Consider the following 19,107-nt stretch of genomic DNA (forward strand, 5'->3'; position numbering starts at 1 on the left):
TTCATTCTTTTAAATTTGTGCTCTCGATGTATATTTATTTAAGTGGCTTTGAATGCCTACAAAACAGAGTTAAATAATTTCTGAATAACACTTGTTAACTGGATAGCTGTTACAGATATGAAGAAATTCAGTGATCTGTCACGGGTCAGTCAGTGCGTACATCTAATACTTAGGAAGCAATCCTCGGTTGTTCACATCATTTCAGGCAAAATAGTAATTTGCTAGCTTTGTAGAAAAACCTAACTGACAGGATACAGAAAAGTGAGGTAAAATCTTGCTGAAAAGCATTGAATCTCGTTGCAGAATGCAGCTACATGGAGAATAGAAACTTCTGCAGGTTTTCTCTAACAATTTACATCCGTTGACACAAAATCTGTTCACATGTTTGTAACAAAATCATAACTTTTCCAAAGTAAATGCTGATTGCATAAAAATCACATTCCTCTTTCCACTGAAATCAGTAAAAAAGTAAGCCTCCACAAAGTGAAATGTGGCATTTAGTACATCCAAGTTTTCATCAGTATAACCTCAACATCTGCAGCCCTTCTCCCTCTCCTCTCCTCTCCTCTCCTCTCCTCCCCGGCATGGTCTCACCTAGCATACTCTGATTTATGTGCTCTTAAACAGTGTAAATCTTTGCTTCTCTTTTGGAAAGCAGTGAAGCTGGTTAGCTTGTGAAATCCCATTAGAACATTAAAGCAGCTGTCTAAGCATGTCACCTTCATGACAAGTTCACTCTCCTTGAGTACAGAGCTGTGTAATACATTTCCCATCCAGGTGATTCAAAAAGAAACCATGCATGATAAGATGTGGGCTGCATTAAAAAACAAAGCAATTAAAATATACTCCCTTTTATTCAGATTAAGTGCAGTCCTCATTTTCCTGGCTTGTTTACTAGTGAGATCTTCATTTGTGCAAAGTTTGACTGTGCTTGTTTCTCAGTATGATAGTTTTCTATAATTGTCCAGCTTTGAATCATGAGCCTATGTAGAATCAAGATATAAAAAAATAATCTGTGGCATCAATTTAAAAATCAATAAGACATAAAACTATGTTGACAAACATACAAAGCTGGCACAAACCTAGCAACAGTATGTTTGTCTGTAGGAAAATTCTTTAAGATGCTTTAAAAGGTATAGCTAAGTCCTGGAACCGAGCTGTTGGACTTATGCTATCTGTAAAAGGCTGAAATAATACCATCTTTCTGCTCTTTGATATTGTATATAAAGGAATGTTTCTACATTGCATAAGCATTTTACTGTGTTTACAGGGTGGCTCCTTACAAAGAATCAAATGACTTCTAAAGAATCAGCCATTTTAAAAACCCTATCAGTCTTTGTGTTTTTTTTTTTTTTCAAAAACAAACAAACAAACAAACAAAAAAACATCAAATAAAGCTCATCATATTGCTCTTCTGCCAAAATTTAAGCTCTGTTCTTCATCTGCTTTATATCCCAATGCATGTTTTTGGAGCATGCAAGTAGAAATTTAAAAATGCATAGTATTTAGCAATTTGCTGAATCCAGCCTTCATTACTTGGCCATTGACAGTGCAATGAACAATGTTTTATTCACTCATGCACTGGGAACAGTTTATCTAACCCTTGCTGTAGCCCAAAAGAACCTTCATCTGCCTCATACTCCAAATGCAGCTTTTCTAATCCCAGACCAAATAGTGCTGGCTATGACAAAAAGAGAAATCTCTTTGATATGTCATTGCAAGTGGATGTGTAAATAAATACATATTTTTATTTTTATATATATATATATACTAGGTCTACATATGAGTGTTTGTATATGTGCATATACAGATTGAAAGATATACACACACACAAATAAATGTTTGCATGTTTATCTTTTTTTTTTTCATTTATCCATTAAAAATGCCAAGAAAATATTCCTTATTTCCAGAAAATCGGTTTTTGACTCTTCAAACAGAATTTCTAGCCCTTATATGTTCCATCCCAAGAGTTCATTACACAGCTCCCAAGCTCTCTTTGGTTGGGTTGTAGTGGTCCTTGGTTAATGCCATGGCCTATGACCTCTGATCTTTTGGTAAAAATTCAGGCAACCATTGCTCTCCACATTCATAGCAAAGTTTCCTTTGCTCTATGCCTCCTTCACAGCTGGCACAGAAGGAAGATAATGCAGTGTTTGATTTGTGTGAGTGGTAGATGCTTGATCTGCTTCAAGGCCAGCTTTTGGAGTTAAGCTAGCAACTGAGGACACTGATGGACAGCTGGTGCCCAATTTTGTTTGAACATTTGCTCTCCCATAAGGATACATTTTCCGCTCTAAGTTTAAAGACTGTGTCTGTGAATTATTTCCATTGGCCTTTCCTTCCAGTAAATAGGTCAACATTTCACCTTTTCCCTTTACACTGACTTTACCCCTGCACACAAATTCATAACTGCACCTCTTTAATATTCGCTGAACTTCTTCTGTCACCTAAGGACAGAAAAAAAAGAACGATTAATTTCTCCTGTTCACAGAATTAATCCTAGAACTGCCAACTGCTCCCTTCACTTTTCATTACCCATACTGAAATGCACATAAGCAGAATGAATTAGCATGTACTGCTGCTCCTGGCTTCACTTAAATAATTAAAAATCACTGATTAAACTAGAATCTGAGAATCAGAACTTCTGGTGTGAGCTAATCAAGCTCTATCCATCAGAAATATGTAGCCAAATTATCCACTTTTGTAAGCTGGAGTAAGTTGTTTTCCATTATATGCTTCACTTCTTCATGAAATGTATGGTTAAATTTTCGAGACTGCTTAGAAAACACAGTGATATATAAAACAGAAGATACATAAAGTTTGCAAAATTATCTTGGAATGCACTTGCCTGAATTTTCCCTTGCACCCCAGTACTATCCATCCGGCTGGCAACATTTACAGTGTTTCCCCAGATATCGTACTGTGGTCTTCTGGCTCCAATGACTCCAGCTACTACAGGCCCAACATTAATACCTAAAATCAAAAAGCATAAATCCTACAAAAAAGATGCCTCAGAATTTTTCCGATCATAGGACACAAAGTGTGTTAATGTCAACTGAACTTCTGCATTTGTAAGAGTTTAGAAGCGAAACAAGGACATACACACCAATATCTTATTGGAAATGCAACATAAAATTTTGGTTTATCTGTAGATTTTTTTTTTTGTTTCAAGAAAGAAAAGTAGTGGTACTGCAGAGTTTAGCTGTGGAAAAATCCAATACAATTTTTAAAATATCTTTCATCTTTTTGGTATGAATTCCACTGTGATTGCTCCTCTAACGCCTTTTAGTAGCAGATTTTCCAAGTGAACAGAAATATTGACCATGAAACACAATAAATGGAGTAAGAGAAGTATGTCACATTGCTTATCAGCAATAGACAACTCAGGGAAACACTGAAGAAGAAGACAGTATGTGCAAATAGCTCAAGCACTTTTTTGGGAAACCACTGGGCTTATCTCTACATTTCTGACTGATTTTGATGCCATATTTGAAAGACAAAGTGGGATATTCCATCTTCTCACCATCCTGAAGAGATGTTGATGGAAAAACCTCCACAATATCTGTGTCTTTTCAGGCAAGTTATGCAGTAGAATGAGGTTTAAATAGCTGTCTTCTGCCCCTTTTGAACTAGGGAAGACCAGTTACAGCATAGTACAAAAAGAATTTCAGACTTCTAATTACTGGATGTGCAGGAGGACAAAGACGTATAAGTTTACCATTGCTATCCTTGATGTGTTTCTCACTATGCTGATAGATCAGTTTTCCACTTGTCTAGCCTGATTTCACAATTTATGCATGAAAATATATAGAAACTGGAGAGAAAGGACTCAGGGGTAAGACATGGAGTAACATATAAAGGATTGCATGGGAAGGATCATGTTGTCAAGGCCAGAAAATCTGAAAACAGTCACAAAAAACAAGCGTGAACATTGACAAAAATAGAATGCAATAATTACATAAGAAAGCAGTAAAGGTAGAACTTTTGAAACAATATACATTCAGTCTAGAATTCATCAGGAAAATTTCTTCAAGTGAAGAAAAGATGTCAAGATGTAAGGTGTTTTTTTCAAAATTGAATTGAAGCTAAACCTCTGTTCTTATATATGCAAAATATCTACATATTTAAATATCTGAATTTATTTGAACACTCAAATATTCAAGTATTTAAAGATTATCCGTAGAAACTCCATCAAGTGCTGAAATTTATAACGAAATTTTCCCTTTCAAATAAATTATTAATCAATTTGTAATTTTGTTAGTTACACAAAATGAATGAATGTCTGTAATAAAAACTTTGAGCTTTTTTTTTTTTTTTTTTTTGTCATCATGGTGCAATAACTTGGATTTTAAGGCATGGCAGATTCACAAACACTTTGTTCTAGTTCTTTCTGAATGGCAAGAATCTTAGTCTTCTCTATGGCTTTCTCTAAGCAAAAATTCCATCCTTGAAATAAGTCTTTCTTATTGAGAAATTATGTTCAAATTATGTCCTGGCAGAAAGGACTGTTTGAAGTGATTTGGAGGGGAGGAGAATATTTCTTCTCTCTGGTGACAGGACCTGAGGGAATGGCTTGTAACTGTGTCACAGGTGAGTCAGACTAGGTATTAGGAAAAGGTTGTTCAACGAGAGTCAAAGCACCAGAATTGCTGTAGTTCAAAAAGCATTTGGAGAATATTCTCACACATATGGTTTAAAATTTTGGCAGACCAATATGGAGAGAAGAGTTGGACTCCAAGGAACCTGCTTTAGAGGAGTTGGACTAGATGATCTCCAGAGGACTCCAAGGGTCCCTTTCAACTCCTGATTCAGTGATTTTTGTGGATCCCTGCCAACTTAGGATATTCTACGATTCTAGGATCTATGAAGAACTCTCACCATACTTAATTCCAAGGAAGCCTCTGCAAATGCTGGATTTCCTGGCAGCCAAATGCAGCCAGACTCAATTTACACCAGATCAGCAGCACAACATGTAAGTTACAATACTATGTACACTAATAATATTGTATAATTTTCTTTTAGGTGTGAATAGACAAAGTAAACACACTAGAAATGGACACAAGTCATCTTTGTTTTAGTCAGGAGTACTGGACAGAGAGTACTTTGGAAACAGTAAAAAAAAAAAAAAAAAAGCTAAATAACAAGTGTTTCACTTGTGTGGTAATTGTAGAAAAATGGCTTACCAACTCTTAGGACAAAATCGTTGTAAGACTGATAGTTGATTTCATCAAGAACATCAAACATCTCTATTGCAAAATCTGCGAGTGTACTCAAATGGGAATAAATTGATTTTTTAGCCTAGAAACAAAACAGTGTTAAGCATTAGATTTACATAGAACTGATAGGCAGGTGAAACATCAGAGTGTAAAAAACAATGACTGGAATGAGTGGAAAACTTAGGAAACCCAACATATTTTGCTGTCTGTGAAAAGAAGCTTTTGATAGTGACTACAGAATAAGCATTGTTTTCTCAACTAGTGAATCCTTTCTCCTCTTCTCTCCTCTCCTTCTCTTTTCCCATTCTCTTTTTCTGATTTTTGGGAAGAATGGAAAGTGAAGTTCCCATGGTGAAGTAACTCTGCTGTGGATATTCATTGTGAGCATTGAGCTTTTTTTACAAAACCACTCTGCCTGATGATTGTTAATAACTACAGTTTCTTTATTTTCTCCCTCTGGGGACTTTGATAGATTCCAGCTCTGTGATTCCATGATGTTGCCACTGACAAAATTCCTGTTATGTTTAGTCCTGTGAGATGCAGAACTGATCTATGCTTTTTGTTTGTTTTCCAGGCAAGCTGAAGTGACTTGTTATGAAACATATCTAAATGAATTAAAGCAAAAGAACCAAAAGTGATCAAATGAAATTATGAAGTACCATGATTAAGAAACAAAAGAAAAAAAAAGAAAAAAAAACAAAACAAAAGTCAGTACTTTTTACATTTACAGTCTAATTAAATGGCAGAATTCATTTTCAGAGGATGCTGTAAATTTCAATATTCTAGCTAAATTCAAACATAATTACACTAACTCATGGAAAAAATAATTGCTACAAATTGGTAAAAAGATGCTAGCTGTAGTTCTAGAATTTCCTACACAGCATATCATTAAAAAATAGAAACAGATTGCGTTTTTGTCCTGTAACTCCAATATCTACTCTTGGAGCATTTAAAAGAGGTTACCAAAATAGACATTTGACCTGACTTAGTATTGTTGCTCTTATGTTGTTCTGTTATTTGAATAATAAATAGGAATTCTTGAACAGATTTGCAAAATGGAAGTAGGCTAAAGGTAGGATATGGTGAAAGGAATGCGGGGTCAGTGGTTGTCTACCTTCAGTAGGGTGTTGCACAATACAGCTATGGCAGCTGGTGTGAGATGAAAGTTCACTGAATTTTTGACATGTCAGTGAGATTTTCTAAATTGACTGTGGATGAAGAATCTGAGAAACATTGCTATTTGCCTCCTTTGGGCTAAGTTTGAGAAGGTTCATTCATACAGCTGAGAATTTTTTTTTACAAAATAGAGCAAAATATTAACAAAAAATGATGAAAGCCAGTCCATAGCAAGTCCCAGGTTTTAGGAGGAATATTTTCTTTACTTGTTTCTTGCAATATCAGCTGGCTCTACTCGTTTCCAATCTCACAACGACAAAGAAAAATAGGAATTAAATTCAAAGTAGAGTTCATGACTGCACTTCCAACAGAGAAGGTGAAGAATTTTGGATGTCTGAAAGAGGAAAAAGTCCATAGCTTTATTCAATCCTTTAATTTTCTTTTTATTCATTTTTCCTTCCTGTTTCTTGCTGTCTGATGCATGCTTTGATTTCCTGCAATACCTCTCATAAAACTCGAGGCTGCAGCAGATTTTCTTACGAATTTGGGACACCATTTGCAAGAAGGGAGACAAGGAATTTCTGTATCTGGAGTAGCTTCCCATGAACACAGCTGGCTCTGTAGGGCAGACAAGGGATTGTGTGGACATCTGGAAGTGATCATCTGGACATAGTAAGCTACACACGGTCATCATGCTTTTAATAAATGGCTGCATGCTGAAGATCTAGGAAAATGCCAAGAAGATTTGAATGATTTCCACTCACTTGCATCACACTGACAGTAAGAAGAGATTACAGAAGAATGAAAAACAAATTTATAGTTGAAAATATTGTCTGTATTCATAAAAGATTTTTAGATTTTTGGGGAGTCTGAAATATAAAAAAATAATAATAATTCTACTTGTACAGAAAAGATCAGAATTTGCCCCAAGATTTCAGAAAAAAGGCATAGTCCTCTACAAGGATTTCTGCTGTGATTTAGAATGCATTACTATCATTAACTCAGAGCAGTAACTTTTGTACTGAACTAACTCAGCTGACCCTTCAGTTAGCAACCATAAAGCACTGGAGATAAACATGTTTAGGTTTTGGTACATATGCTGCCAAAATTACGCAATAACACACTTGTTTTCAGGATTATAGTTCAAAGAGCATTTATAGCAGACACACAAATAAGCTTTTGCCTGTTTGTCTCAGATCATGTGAGAAAAAATTGAAAGGATCAATTTTCTGCCTGTTGTAGGATGAAGGAGTGAAGCATTTTCAGCATAAACACAACATTAAAAAGGACCTTTATTAAAGCCTGGATTTTTAGTCCAGGAATGATTAAAAAAAAAACAAAAAAAAACCACCCTATCTACCAACTAGAAAGTAAGCTGCTTTTAAATATATTCCAGTGTATCCTCCATATGTATCCTCCATATTTTATCACCTAAAAAAGATTATTGTTTCTAGAAAGTTCACAGGCCATCTTGCTTTTTTCAATTCTAAATCATATGCGTGAGTATACTCCTACAACACACATACATGCATGCCTCAGAAGACATCCATATCTACCTGGACTTGGGCGAAGTATTTGACATTCTCCACACAGCATCCTTACCTCCAAAGTGGAGATACATGGCTTTGATGGATGTACCACTCAGTTGATAAAGACTTGGCTGTATGGTTGCAGTGTGGGCAATGGCTCAATATTTAAGTGGAAACCTGTGATGAGTGGTATTCTTCAGGGTTCCGCACTGAGACTGCTATTATTTAATATCTTTATAGACAACAAGGACAGTGGGATTAAATGCAACCTCAAGTTTATATATGAGTGTTGTCATTGACACATGTCATCTAAAGTGACCTTGACAGGCTGAGAGGTTCAACAAGACCAAGTGCAACATCCTGCACTCGTCTCAGGGAAATTCTAAGCATGCATACAGGCTGGATGATGAATGGATAGAGAGCAGCCCTGTGGAGAGCGGCATGAGGGTGTTGGTTGTTGAAAAACTGAAAACAATGCAGCAGTTTGCACTTACAATCCCCAAAAACAATTGCATACTGGAATACAGCTAAAGAAATGTAGGTAGCAGGTCAAGAGAGATGACTCTCCCCCTCCAGTCCACTCTCTTGAAACCCCCGCTGGAGTACTGTGTTCAGCTCTGGGCCTCCAGCATAAGGAAGACATGCACCTGCTGGAGTCCTGAGGAGGACCATGAAGCAGATCAGAGGGCTGGAGCACCTCTCCTGTGAAGAAAGGCTGAATTGGTGTTACTTAGGTCAAAGTGGAGAAGATTCCAGGAAAACTTTCTAGCATCCTTCCAGTATCTAACTGTGGTTTACAGGAAAGATGGGAATAGACTCTATAAGAGAGTGAAGTGACAGGACAAAGGGCAATGGTTTTAAACTGAAAAAGGGTAGACTTAGGTTAGATATAAGGAAGAAATTATTCATTAGAAGTGTAGTGAAGCACTGGAACAGGTTGCCTGGAGAAGCTGTAGATCTTGGAAGTGTTGAAGGCCAAGTTGAATGGGGCTCTGGTAACCTAATCTAGTAAAAGGTATCCTGCCTATTAGGGTTGGAACTAGATAATCTTTAAGGTCTGTTCCAACTCAAGACATTCTGTGATTCAGTGAAGGGGGGTAAGATCTCACAAAAATCAGTAAAGACTGGGTGCATGGATTGCTTTCATGTTACTTTTATTCTCATTGTACAATATACAATATATTCAGTATTCTGCTCAAGTGATTCTCTGCTTTTTCAGATGCTGCATGCAAATATAGGAAATAGCTATCCCCAAACCCAAAATCAAACTTAGAAATACACACAGAAGGATTAAGGAGATAACAGAATAACTGTATCCAATACTACTGGTCTGAAATGATTTTGATTTTTTTTTTTCATTGCTAAGTAATTAAAGGAATAAGAAAAATGTTAGCAGTAGAGATGAAAAATATCTAATTTGGAGGGATCATGGTGATGTGCAATAATGTACAGCACTCACATGTGTAGCACTATGTTCCTAGATGTAATAGGATTTTGCTCCTAAATTTCAAAATAATGAAGAAAAACAATCACATTTTAAGAATATTTTGTTATTTTACAACAGTTAATTACATTTAGAGTTCCCCCCTCTCGCATTCTACAAGAATATCTATGATGCTGAGTTTAAAATCCTATCATTCTGATTTGGGAGCTTTTTACACCAGCTTGCAAAGAATTCAAATCCAAACAATGCCACATGAGTAACTGCTAGGGTAGCCATATTTCTTTATAGGTTTTAGATATTTTTTTCAGCTTGATATTTGAATTTCATATTTAAATTGTTATAAAGAAGTAAAACAAATTATCTGTAATTTTTGGTTGTGTTTCTGCTGTTCATTTGGAAACTGGAGGAAAACTCTTCTACCACAATAACTGTCATGTAAATCTTCTTACCTTAGTTCCTGAAGTAGGTACAAGTCCCACAGCTGCCATATATGTACTTCCAATTGTCTTGATTTTTTCTATGTCCTTATAACATTCTTTGTCCATAAGCTTTGTTTAAAACATAAAACTGTTAAATATTACATAGTATTTTAGGCAAGAAACCATAGTTATCAGAAAATATATGCAAGCCAATTAAACCATACTAGGTTTGATAAATTGAGGCTTGTTCACTTTGAGGTCATTAAAAAATTAAAAAAAGCATTTTAATATTTTTCCTACATTAGAGGACTTTCAGGTCAGATTCAGGCATTTATGAGTACAAATCAGGAGCTTTAGAGGGAAGCCCTGTGAATACACATTATAATCCAATAAGAAGTTAACAGTACTGTTTTATTACGCAGTTCAAAGTATACTGAATTATTACAAATAACTTCTGCAGACAAAAGTGAAGATCTGATACACTTGAAGCACAAAATGTTTAAACCTTACCTCATCAAAATCAGCAATAATTTCATTTAACAGGCGTAAACACTCCACTCCCATATTATTGCCATCCAGTTCGATGTAGAAATCATTGAAATTTGGGATGGAAGCAAACATCACTCCCACTTGTGAATAAGACTGGTAGTAAAGGTCCTGCAGTACATGAATAAATATGATTTTATTTAAATTGTTTAATCTATAGCAGACACGGTCATTATTATATGTATTTTATTGCCAAATAGCAAAAGCAATTGCATTGATAGCTATTACAAAAGTCATCATTTTTGTAGAGAGAAAGCCAGTCCTATTGAAAAATAATGGCAAGATTTTTATCCCCTCAAAAACACAAAATATTATTTAAATCTGAGATATTAAACCCATTTAAAACAACTGAGTCATTTTCTTTTTTCCTTTTATTTTTTTTCCCCTGTTTAAGGAAGAATGGATGGAAACAAATAGAAAATCTGAACAGTTTTAAAATTTTTATTATATAGGAAAAATCACTGCATTTTTAAAAAATTATTTTATAGCTAAAATAGGAGAAGGAAGAATTTAACCCTGCAGCACAAAATCAGCCTTGCTCTTTCATCTCTTTCCGAGAGTTGCAGACTCATATATTCAGAAGTAAGAGTATAATTTTGCTGTCTGTGAAGGTTTCTGCTTAAGAATTCGTAGAGCTAACAGAAAGCAGACTCAGGTCTGTGGTTTGGATCAAATACAAGGGCTGCTCTGAAAGTAATGCCTCCTGTTTTATTATGTTGGCATATGACATCAGAGGCAGATACTGGTGGTATGGCAGTAGGGGTTGACCTTTCCCACCAACATTCCATTAAATTTTGTTATCTTGTGACAGATGTAAACAAAGGGGAAGTCTGACAAAATAGCATCTAACATGGAAGTGCATATGAAACAAAGATATGTAAATGAATTCCTCTGCATAGAAAAAATTGCACCCATTGACATTCATAAACACTTGCTGAATGGTTACGGAAACCAAATGGTGGATGTTGGCACAGCAAGGAAGTTGGTGGTATGTTGGAGCAGTGGCAGCAACAATGCGAAAGATAAGCCACGTTCTGGATTGTCATACATGCACAGCTGTCACACCATGAGTTGAAGAGCTTATCTACATCAGCTTATCTGCATGAATTGGTGGATTAAAGCCAGGGAACTGTTTACGTGATGCTAATTAAGTTTGAACTTTCAGCGTAAGGCCAGAGAATAAGACAACCTTTCTCTTGCAACACAGTAATGCCAGGCCCCATCCTAGAAGATGTGAAGACCATGGAGTACGCTGCCAATCTTGGCTGGACTTCTCTACCAATTATCTACAATTATCATATAGTCCTAATTTGGCACCTTTTGATTTCCATGTTTTTGAGTCAGTGAAAGATTGACTGTGTGAGCAACCTTTTCTTAGAAATGATGCTGTTAGTAGCAGCTGTGAAACTGTGTCATTTCCACTGGTGCAAATATTTGCAAGTGTGACATGCAAGCTCTTGTTAATAACTGGCAAAAACGCATGGCTAATGGCATAACTGTTGAAAATTGTGTTTTGTAGCTGAGTATGTGCTCTTTCAAGTAGTGTCATTATGCTCTTCACATCTCCTTGGAAATAAATAGGAGGCGTTACTTTTGGAGTGATACCAAACAAACCAAATGCATTAGTTCAAACTCCAAAACACAGAGACACATAGTTTATAAGTGTTGTGGCCATTATGGCTACATTATTGCTACAGATATTGCAGCTACTCTGGAAGAAGGCCTGTGAGACCTTCTTCAACCAGCATTATTACAGACTTTGAAGTGTGAAAAATTCTCTATTTTAATCTTTAAAGATTGCCTTTGGTAGGAGCAATGTATATACAGAATTAGAGCAGTTCATTAAGAAGCTTTATACTTTGAAACTGAAGTTATGAAATACTGTGATAAATTTGTGTATTCTAACTCAATTAAAAAAGAAATCCGTGATTTGCACGGAGACTCATAGAATCATAGAGTCACAGAATCAAAGAATTACAGAATGGCTTGGGTTGGAAGGGACTTCAGGGATCATCAAGCTCCAACCTCCCTGTCACAGGCAGGGCCACCAACCTCCATACCTAACACTAGACCAGGCTGCCCAGGGCTCCATCCAACCTGGCCTTGAACACATCCAGGGATGGATGGGGCATCCACAGCCTCTCTGGGCAGCTGTTCCAGCACCCCACCACTCTCTCTGTGAAGAACTTCCCCCTGACATCCAACCTAAATCTTCCCTCCCTCATCTTAAATCCATTTCTCCTTGTCCTGCTGTTATTTACCCTTTCAAATAGTTGACTCCCCTCCTGTTTGTAGGCTCCCTTTAGGTAATGGAATGCTGCAATTAAGTCAACCCACAGCTACACTGATGTTGAATGATACAAAATACCATTATCCTTTTTGTAACAGTTTCTTCAGAGGAGGAGGACACTGCAGAGAAAGTAATTCCAAACAAATTCCCACATGCAAGTATTTACAAAGTCATTTATTTTGTCTTGAATGAAATTTCAAATGTAGAAGCTTTTCTTGAAAACAGACAATTGAAAGGTGACCCATGCTACAAAAGACAGATCATACAGCACTTCATATTTAAAGTTTATCTTGATTTACCATATTCCTTGGATTAGACATAAGAAAATGCTGTGCAACATGTGCTGGCAATAGGTTGAAGAGAATTCTTTTATTATCCAGCTTGACTCTCTCCATATCATCTCTCTCTTCTTCTGCCTGTGGGGACAGGTGAAAATAAAAAATTTTCCAAAATGTAAAAAATAGAAATTAGCTGACATTAAACTGAACAAAAAAAGCTTTCAATGCTTGATTAAGTATTCATATTGACATCTGATATAGACCTCTGCTCTTATAAGTGCGCACTCATAAACAGGTACTAAAATTTTCTTTATGCTATAGAAAATACAGAAAAAGGAAGGCAGGCAAGAATGCCAGGAGGCCTCTGTGGATCAACAAGAAGCTCCTAGACTTAAGGAAGCACAAAAAGAAAGTCTATAGGGAGTGGAAGCAGGAATGGGTATCTGGCAGGACTACAAAAAGGTTGTCCAAGCAGCCAGGGATCAGATTAGGAAAGGCAGAATCCAGATAGAATTAAATCTAGCCAAGGACAAAAATGGGAACAAGAAGAAATTTTACAGGTATATATCAGCAATTAAAGGAAGGCCAGGGGAGATGTGGGCCCTCTCTGGAAGGAAACTGGAGACCTGGTCATGATGGTTACAGAGAAGGCTGAAGTGCTCAATTACTTTCTTGCCTCACTCTTCAGTGGCAAGAACTCTAGCCACACAGCCCAAGTTGCAGAAGGTAAAGGTAAGAATGAGAAGAAGGAAGATCTGCCTGCTGTAAGTGAAGGTCAGGTTCAAGATCATCTAAAGAACCTGGAAGTGCACAAATCCATGAATCCAACAAGATTCATCCATGGATTCTGAAGGAACTGGCAGATGAAGTTGCCTAACAAACTTGGTGGCCTTTTACAATGGAGTTACAACATCAAGGGATAAAGGAAGAGCACCTGACATCATCTACCTGTTTGACATTGTCCTGTATTACATTCTGGTCACCAAATTGGAGAAAAATGGATTTGATGGGTGGACCACCCTCTGGATAAGAAACTGTCTGGATGGTTGCACTCAGAGGATTGTGGTCAGTGGCCTAATGTCCAAGTGGAGACAGGTGACAAGTGGTGTTCCTCATGGATGTGTGCTATGACAGGTGCAATTTAATAGCTTTGTTGGCATCATGGACAGTGGGATCAAGTTCACCCTCAGCACGTTTGCAGACAACACCAAGCTGAGTGGTGCAGTTGGCACACTAGAGGGAAGGGATACCATCCAGAGAAACCTGGGCCCACCTGTCAAACACATCCATGCCAACCTCATCAAGTCCAACAAGGACAAGTCAAGGTCCTGCATCTGGGTCAGGGCCATCCCGAGCACGGACACAGGTTGTGCAGAGAATGGCTTGAGAGCAGCTCTGAGGAGAAGGATTTGAAAGTGTTGGTTGATGAAAGACTCAATATCAGCCAGCGGTGTATGCTTGCAGTCCAGAAGTCCAATCATATCCTGGGTTGCATCAAAGAAGCATGACCACAGGTCGAGGGAGGTGCTTCTGCTCCTCTCCTCTGCTCTGGTGAGACCCCACTTGGAGTAGTGTGTCCAGTTCTGGGGCCCCCAACACAAGGAGGACATGGAGCTGTTGGAGCAAGTCCAGAGGAGGCCATGAAGATGCTCAGAGGGCTGGAGCACCTGCCCTCAGATGACAAGCTGAGAGTGATTGTGCTCTTCAGCTTAGAGAAGGCTCCAGGGGGACCTTATAGCAGCGTTTCAGTACCTGAGAGGGCCCACAGGAAAGCTGGGGAGGGACCTTTTATAAGGGCAGGTAGCAACAGGAGGAGGGGAAATGGCTTTAAACTGAAAGAGGGTAGGTTTTGACTAGATACTAGGAAGAAATTCTTTATTGTGAGGGTGATGAGACACTGGGACAGGTTGCCTAGAGAGGCTGTGGATGCCCCCTCCCTGGAAGCATTTAAAGGCCAGGCTGGATGGGGTTTTGAGCAAGCTGATCTAGAGGGAGGTGTCCATGCCTGTAGTGGCGGTTGGAACCAGGTGATCTTAAAGGTCCCTTCCAACCCAAACGATTCTATGATTGTATGATATTGACCTTTGTGTTCAATTACTTATTTTCAGGTAGGAGAAGATAAAAACAAGAGTATTTGATCTAACTTTCAAGATAGGGAAGCCTGGAGAATCATCGGTATTTAAAGCAAACGGTATTGTCATTTTATGATAAAATAGAAACAGACCCAGTAAGAAAGTGATATCAACAGAGAAAACTGCTTTGTATTGAAAATGCTCCAGAAAGACAGGATAATAATAATAATAATAATAATAATAATGAAAGATTAAGAATAATTAGCATTTCTAGAAATGGCTTTAATTACATCAGCATTTGTCATGAATACATATACGGCTCCTGTGCACAACAGCACCACAGACTACCATTCATGGGAATGATAATGTTAAGGATATGCCTAGGAGTTATAACAGTTGAGGTCCTTAACCAAAAGTTCTGAGATCATATTAACAGTGACTTGAGTCACAGGATTCAGTGAGAGCCACACATAAGGAAGCAACTCTAAAAATTAGACCCGTTATTGTAAAAGTAATACATATCTAGAGATCACATTTGAGATTCCAGCCTACTGTTCTACAAAATTACTCACTTCTTGTTCTGAAGTGGCTACTGGTCCTATATTCTGATTTTCATTATAAAACATTTGATAAGTACTATATAACTAATCTAAAGGAAATCACAACTTTTTCTTCAGTCACACTCAAAGAATCGTAACACAATTCTGCAGTAATTCCAATATGACTTTTCTCCATCAAGTTACAGCAACAAAAGACTGGCAGATAAAATTCTCAGAGAAATTACAATAATATAAAACAACTAAGGATCTGCTCTAACCTTTATTTGTTTCCCTTTGTGTATGGAATTTGCTCTCCATACAAAGTCCACATAGTTTTTTTCATTATCAATTAATGTTCAAGTGTCACCTCTTCCTGGTGTATATTTTAATAATGTTTGTGGTTGCTTTTTTTTTTCCAAGAAACCTATTTTTGCTTTCCATGATAAAACTCAAGGAAAATGGTTTTTATTCAAGTCACAATTTGCCTGGGAGTCTAATTCTGTATTATTAAATTCCTTTAAAAATAGAAATAATTTTGAAAGAGTACTGGCTTTGTAAATGTAACTTCACGAATCATTCAATTTTGAAATAAATTCTTAGCTCTTCCTCTAATTTATGCAATAAGAATCAAATTATTTCAGAGGTAAATATCAGTAAATATCACCTATTCATTTAGTCTCTACAAGAAATATACTTTAAAATTTTATTCTAAGCAAATATCTATTTCCTGTTTGTGTGCTCTTTTTTTCTGCTTCTTAATTTTAAAAAGGTTTTATTAAAATACCCTTTTCCAGTTTTGGAGATATAACTCTGTCTCTGCCTTTCTGAAGTTGATAAGTATGTTTGATGGCCTCTTACACTGTGTAATCTATTGGAATTTAATTTTCTTAAAAATTAAACCAAATGGACAGGGAGCACAAGAGCGCTCCATCTTCCAGCATAAGAAATCAAGAGGAGGCAGAAAACTTGTGTGGTTAAACAAGGACCTACTGGTCAAACTGAGAGAAAAGAAGAAAATGTACAGATAGTGAAAACCAGGGAAAAACAGGGATGCTGTCCAGACATGAAGAGATCATATGAGAAAAGGCAAGGCATGGATAGAATTGAATTTGGCAACAGATGCAAAGAATGGATTCTGAAGGTACAGAAGAAGCAGAGTGTACACCCTCTGATAAATGAGAAGGGAGAACTAGATTCAACAAACATGGAGAAGGCTCAACAAGTACTCAACAAGTCCTTTGCCTCAGTCTTCAACGTCAGCCGGGCTCTACACATCACTCTCACATCCTTGAGCATTTAGGCAATATCCATCCAGTTGTAAGAGAAGATCAAGTCCAAGACTTTTCATGAGACTAAATGTACAAGCCTATGAAGTCAGATAGCATGCATTCCAGGGTCCTGAAGGAACTAGATGGTGTGGTTGCCAACCTGCTCCCCATCATATCATGTCATGTTGTGTCATGTCATATCATATCAGTCATGGATGTCAGGTGAAGTTCTCAGTGACTGGAGAGAAGAATAATCACTCCCATTTTTAAGACAGGGATAAAGGAACACCTGGGGCTGGTAAGCTGCACATTTATTCCTGGGAAGATCATGGATGATCCTGGAAGGTATGTTAAGGCACATGCAAGATGAGGAGATGATCTGAGATAGCCAGCACAGCTTCATCAAGGGCAGATCATGCGTGAACGAACTGGTGGCCTTATTTGATGGAATTGATAGCATCAGTGGACAAAGGAAGAAAATCTGATGCTATCTTCCTGGAATTACACAAAGCCTTTGATACGGTCCCACACCACATCCTTGTCTCTAAATTAGAGCAATATGGATTTGAAGGCTGGACTATTGATGGGTAGAGAATTGGTTGGATGTTCACAGTTAGAGATTTGAGGTCAGCAGCTATTTTTCCAAGTGGTGGCTGATGACTAGTGGTGTCCCCCAGGGGTACATCAATGACATAGACAGTGGGACTTGAGTACATCCTCAGCAAGTTTTCAGGCAACACTAAGGTAAGTGGTTCAGTTGATACAATAGCAGAAAAGGATGGCATCCAAAGGGACATGAATAGGCTTGAAAAGTGGGCCCACATGAAACTGATGAGATTCAACAAGGCAGTCCCAGGTATATGTACAGAATGGGAGAATAACTCACTGAAAGCAGCCCTGTGGAAAACAGCTTGAGGGTTCTGATGGAAAAAAGCTTGACATCAGTTAGCATTGTGTACTTGCAGCCCAGAAGGTGAATTATATCTTGGGCTGCCTCAAAAGAAGGGTGACCAGCAAGGTGAGGGAAGTGATTGCCCCTATCTACTCTGCTCTTGTGAGACCTATCTAAAGTATTGAATCCAGGCCCAGGGTCCCCAGCACAAGAAAGACATGGAGCTCTCAGAGTGAGCCTGGAGGAGGGCCATAAAGATGATGAGAGGGTTGGAGCATCTCTCCTACAAAGGCAGGTTGAAGGAGCTGAATTTGTTTAGCTTGGAGAAGGCTACAGTGGGTAGCCCCCATTTTAGGGGGTAATTTTTCACTGAGGGGGTGGTGACATTCTGGAATAGGTATCTCAGAGAAGTTGTGGTTTCTCCATCCATTAAAAGCCAGGTTGGATGGGTGCCTGGGCAACTTGATCTAGCAGCTGATTTAGTGGGTGATATCACTGTCCCCAGCAGGAGCTAAATGATCTTTAAGGTCTTTTCCAAACTAAGCCGTTGCATGATTCCATGATTCTGTAGTAGTAAAAATTCTTTTTCCAGATGCTAATCCAAATTAAGCTTACAACTTCATTTTTATAGCATTCTAGAATATGGCAAATTTGACAGCAGCAAAGATATTTGTAGGTTCAGGCCCTGAATTAAATTACATTTTGTTTACCTATCAGTTTCTCTAATTCTCAAAACCTTTAAGGTTTCTCAGTTACACTCTCAATACCATATAAGGTCTAAGGAAAAAAATGTATATGGGTCAGGATATAGAGAATTAAGAACAAGTCAACACAATCAAGCAGGGATAGATAAAAGGAGTAATCCATCTGATGCACTGCATGGACAGTGATGTTGCTCAGTCATTGGCATTTGCTGTTCTCTTCTGAGCTGGACATATGTGGACGGTCATTTTTGAGCAGTCCTGAACTAAACTGTTTATTTTGAATGACACAAGTGGGAACGTTCTTCAACTACACACAGTGTTTTCTATCAACAAAGCGTTCTGAACAAGGATAAATATAACAGCACTGAAGCAAGACTTTGTGACCCTGGTCTTGTTGGTGAATTTCTGTCCAACCTTTGATGACCAGAAGTAAACATAATCATAATATAACAACTTATGGAGACTCCAGCTTGTTACAGTTCCAGTTGTTTCCTTCTCAGAGAAATAAGAAGTGATGGCTTTTCTTCTCTCATGAAGAAAAGAGATTCAAGGAGATATTTGAACGTTGAATGTACATAGGATAACAGAATGATATGAAGAAGAAGCTTAGCTAGCTCTGTGTGACCTAATCTGGAAGATCAGGAAGAGTATATTCATGAAATTAGCGTAGTGCTCCTTTGGAACTACTTAGTCGTGTTAAAAAGCAAAGTACAGCAGCTTAGTTCACTGTATAATCAATGGATATCAAGATGTTACAATGTATAATCAATGGATATCAAGATGTTACAATCACA

At 37.6% G+C, this 19,107-nt stretch overlaps 1 protein-coding gene across 1 annotated transcript in view; it reads right to left on the minus strand.

The window, feature by feature from the left end:
* Positions 1-2,108: 2,108 nt before the first annotated feature.
* The window catches only part of ADCY1 (adenylate cyclase 1), a 104,892-nt gene continuing 87,893 nt past the window's right edge, over positions 2,109-19,107 (minus strand). The window contains exons 11-16 of the mRNA XM_042839393.1: positions 12,860-12,976; positions 10,235-10,381; positions 9,755-9,853; positions 5,184-5,298; positions 2,849-2,973; positions 2,109-2,447 (exon numbers count right to left, since the gene is read on the minus strand). Coding sequence (XP_042695327.1) covers positions 2,109-2,447; positions 2,849-2,973; positions 5,184-5,298; positions 9,755-9,853; positions 10,235-10,381; positions 12,860-12,976 — 942 coding nt within the window. The remainder of the gene's footprint in view (positions 2,448-2,848; positions 2,974-5,183; positions 5,299-9,754; positions 9,854-10,234; positions 10,382-12,859; positions 12,977-19,107) is intronic.

Source organism: Centrocercus urophasianus, unplaced genomic scaffold (genome assembly GCF_019232065.1).
Source record: "Centrocercus urophasianus isolate 14NV4802_14NV808 unplaced genomic scaffold, USGS_Curo_1.0 seq_11, whole genome shotgun sequence".
In the NCBI taxonomy this organism is placed as follows: Eukaryota; Metazoa; Chordata; class Aves; order Galliformes; family Phasianidae; genus Centrocercus; species Centrocercus urophasianus.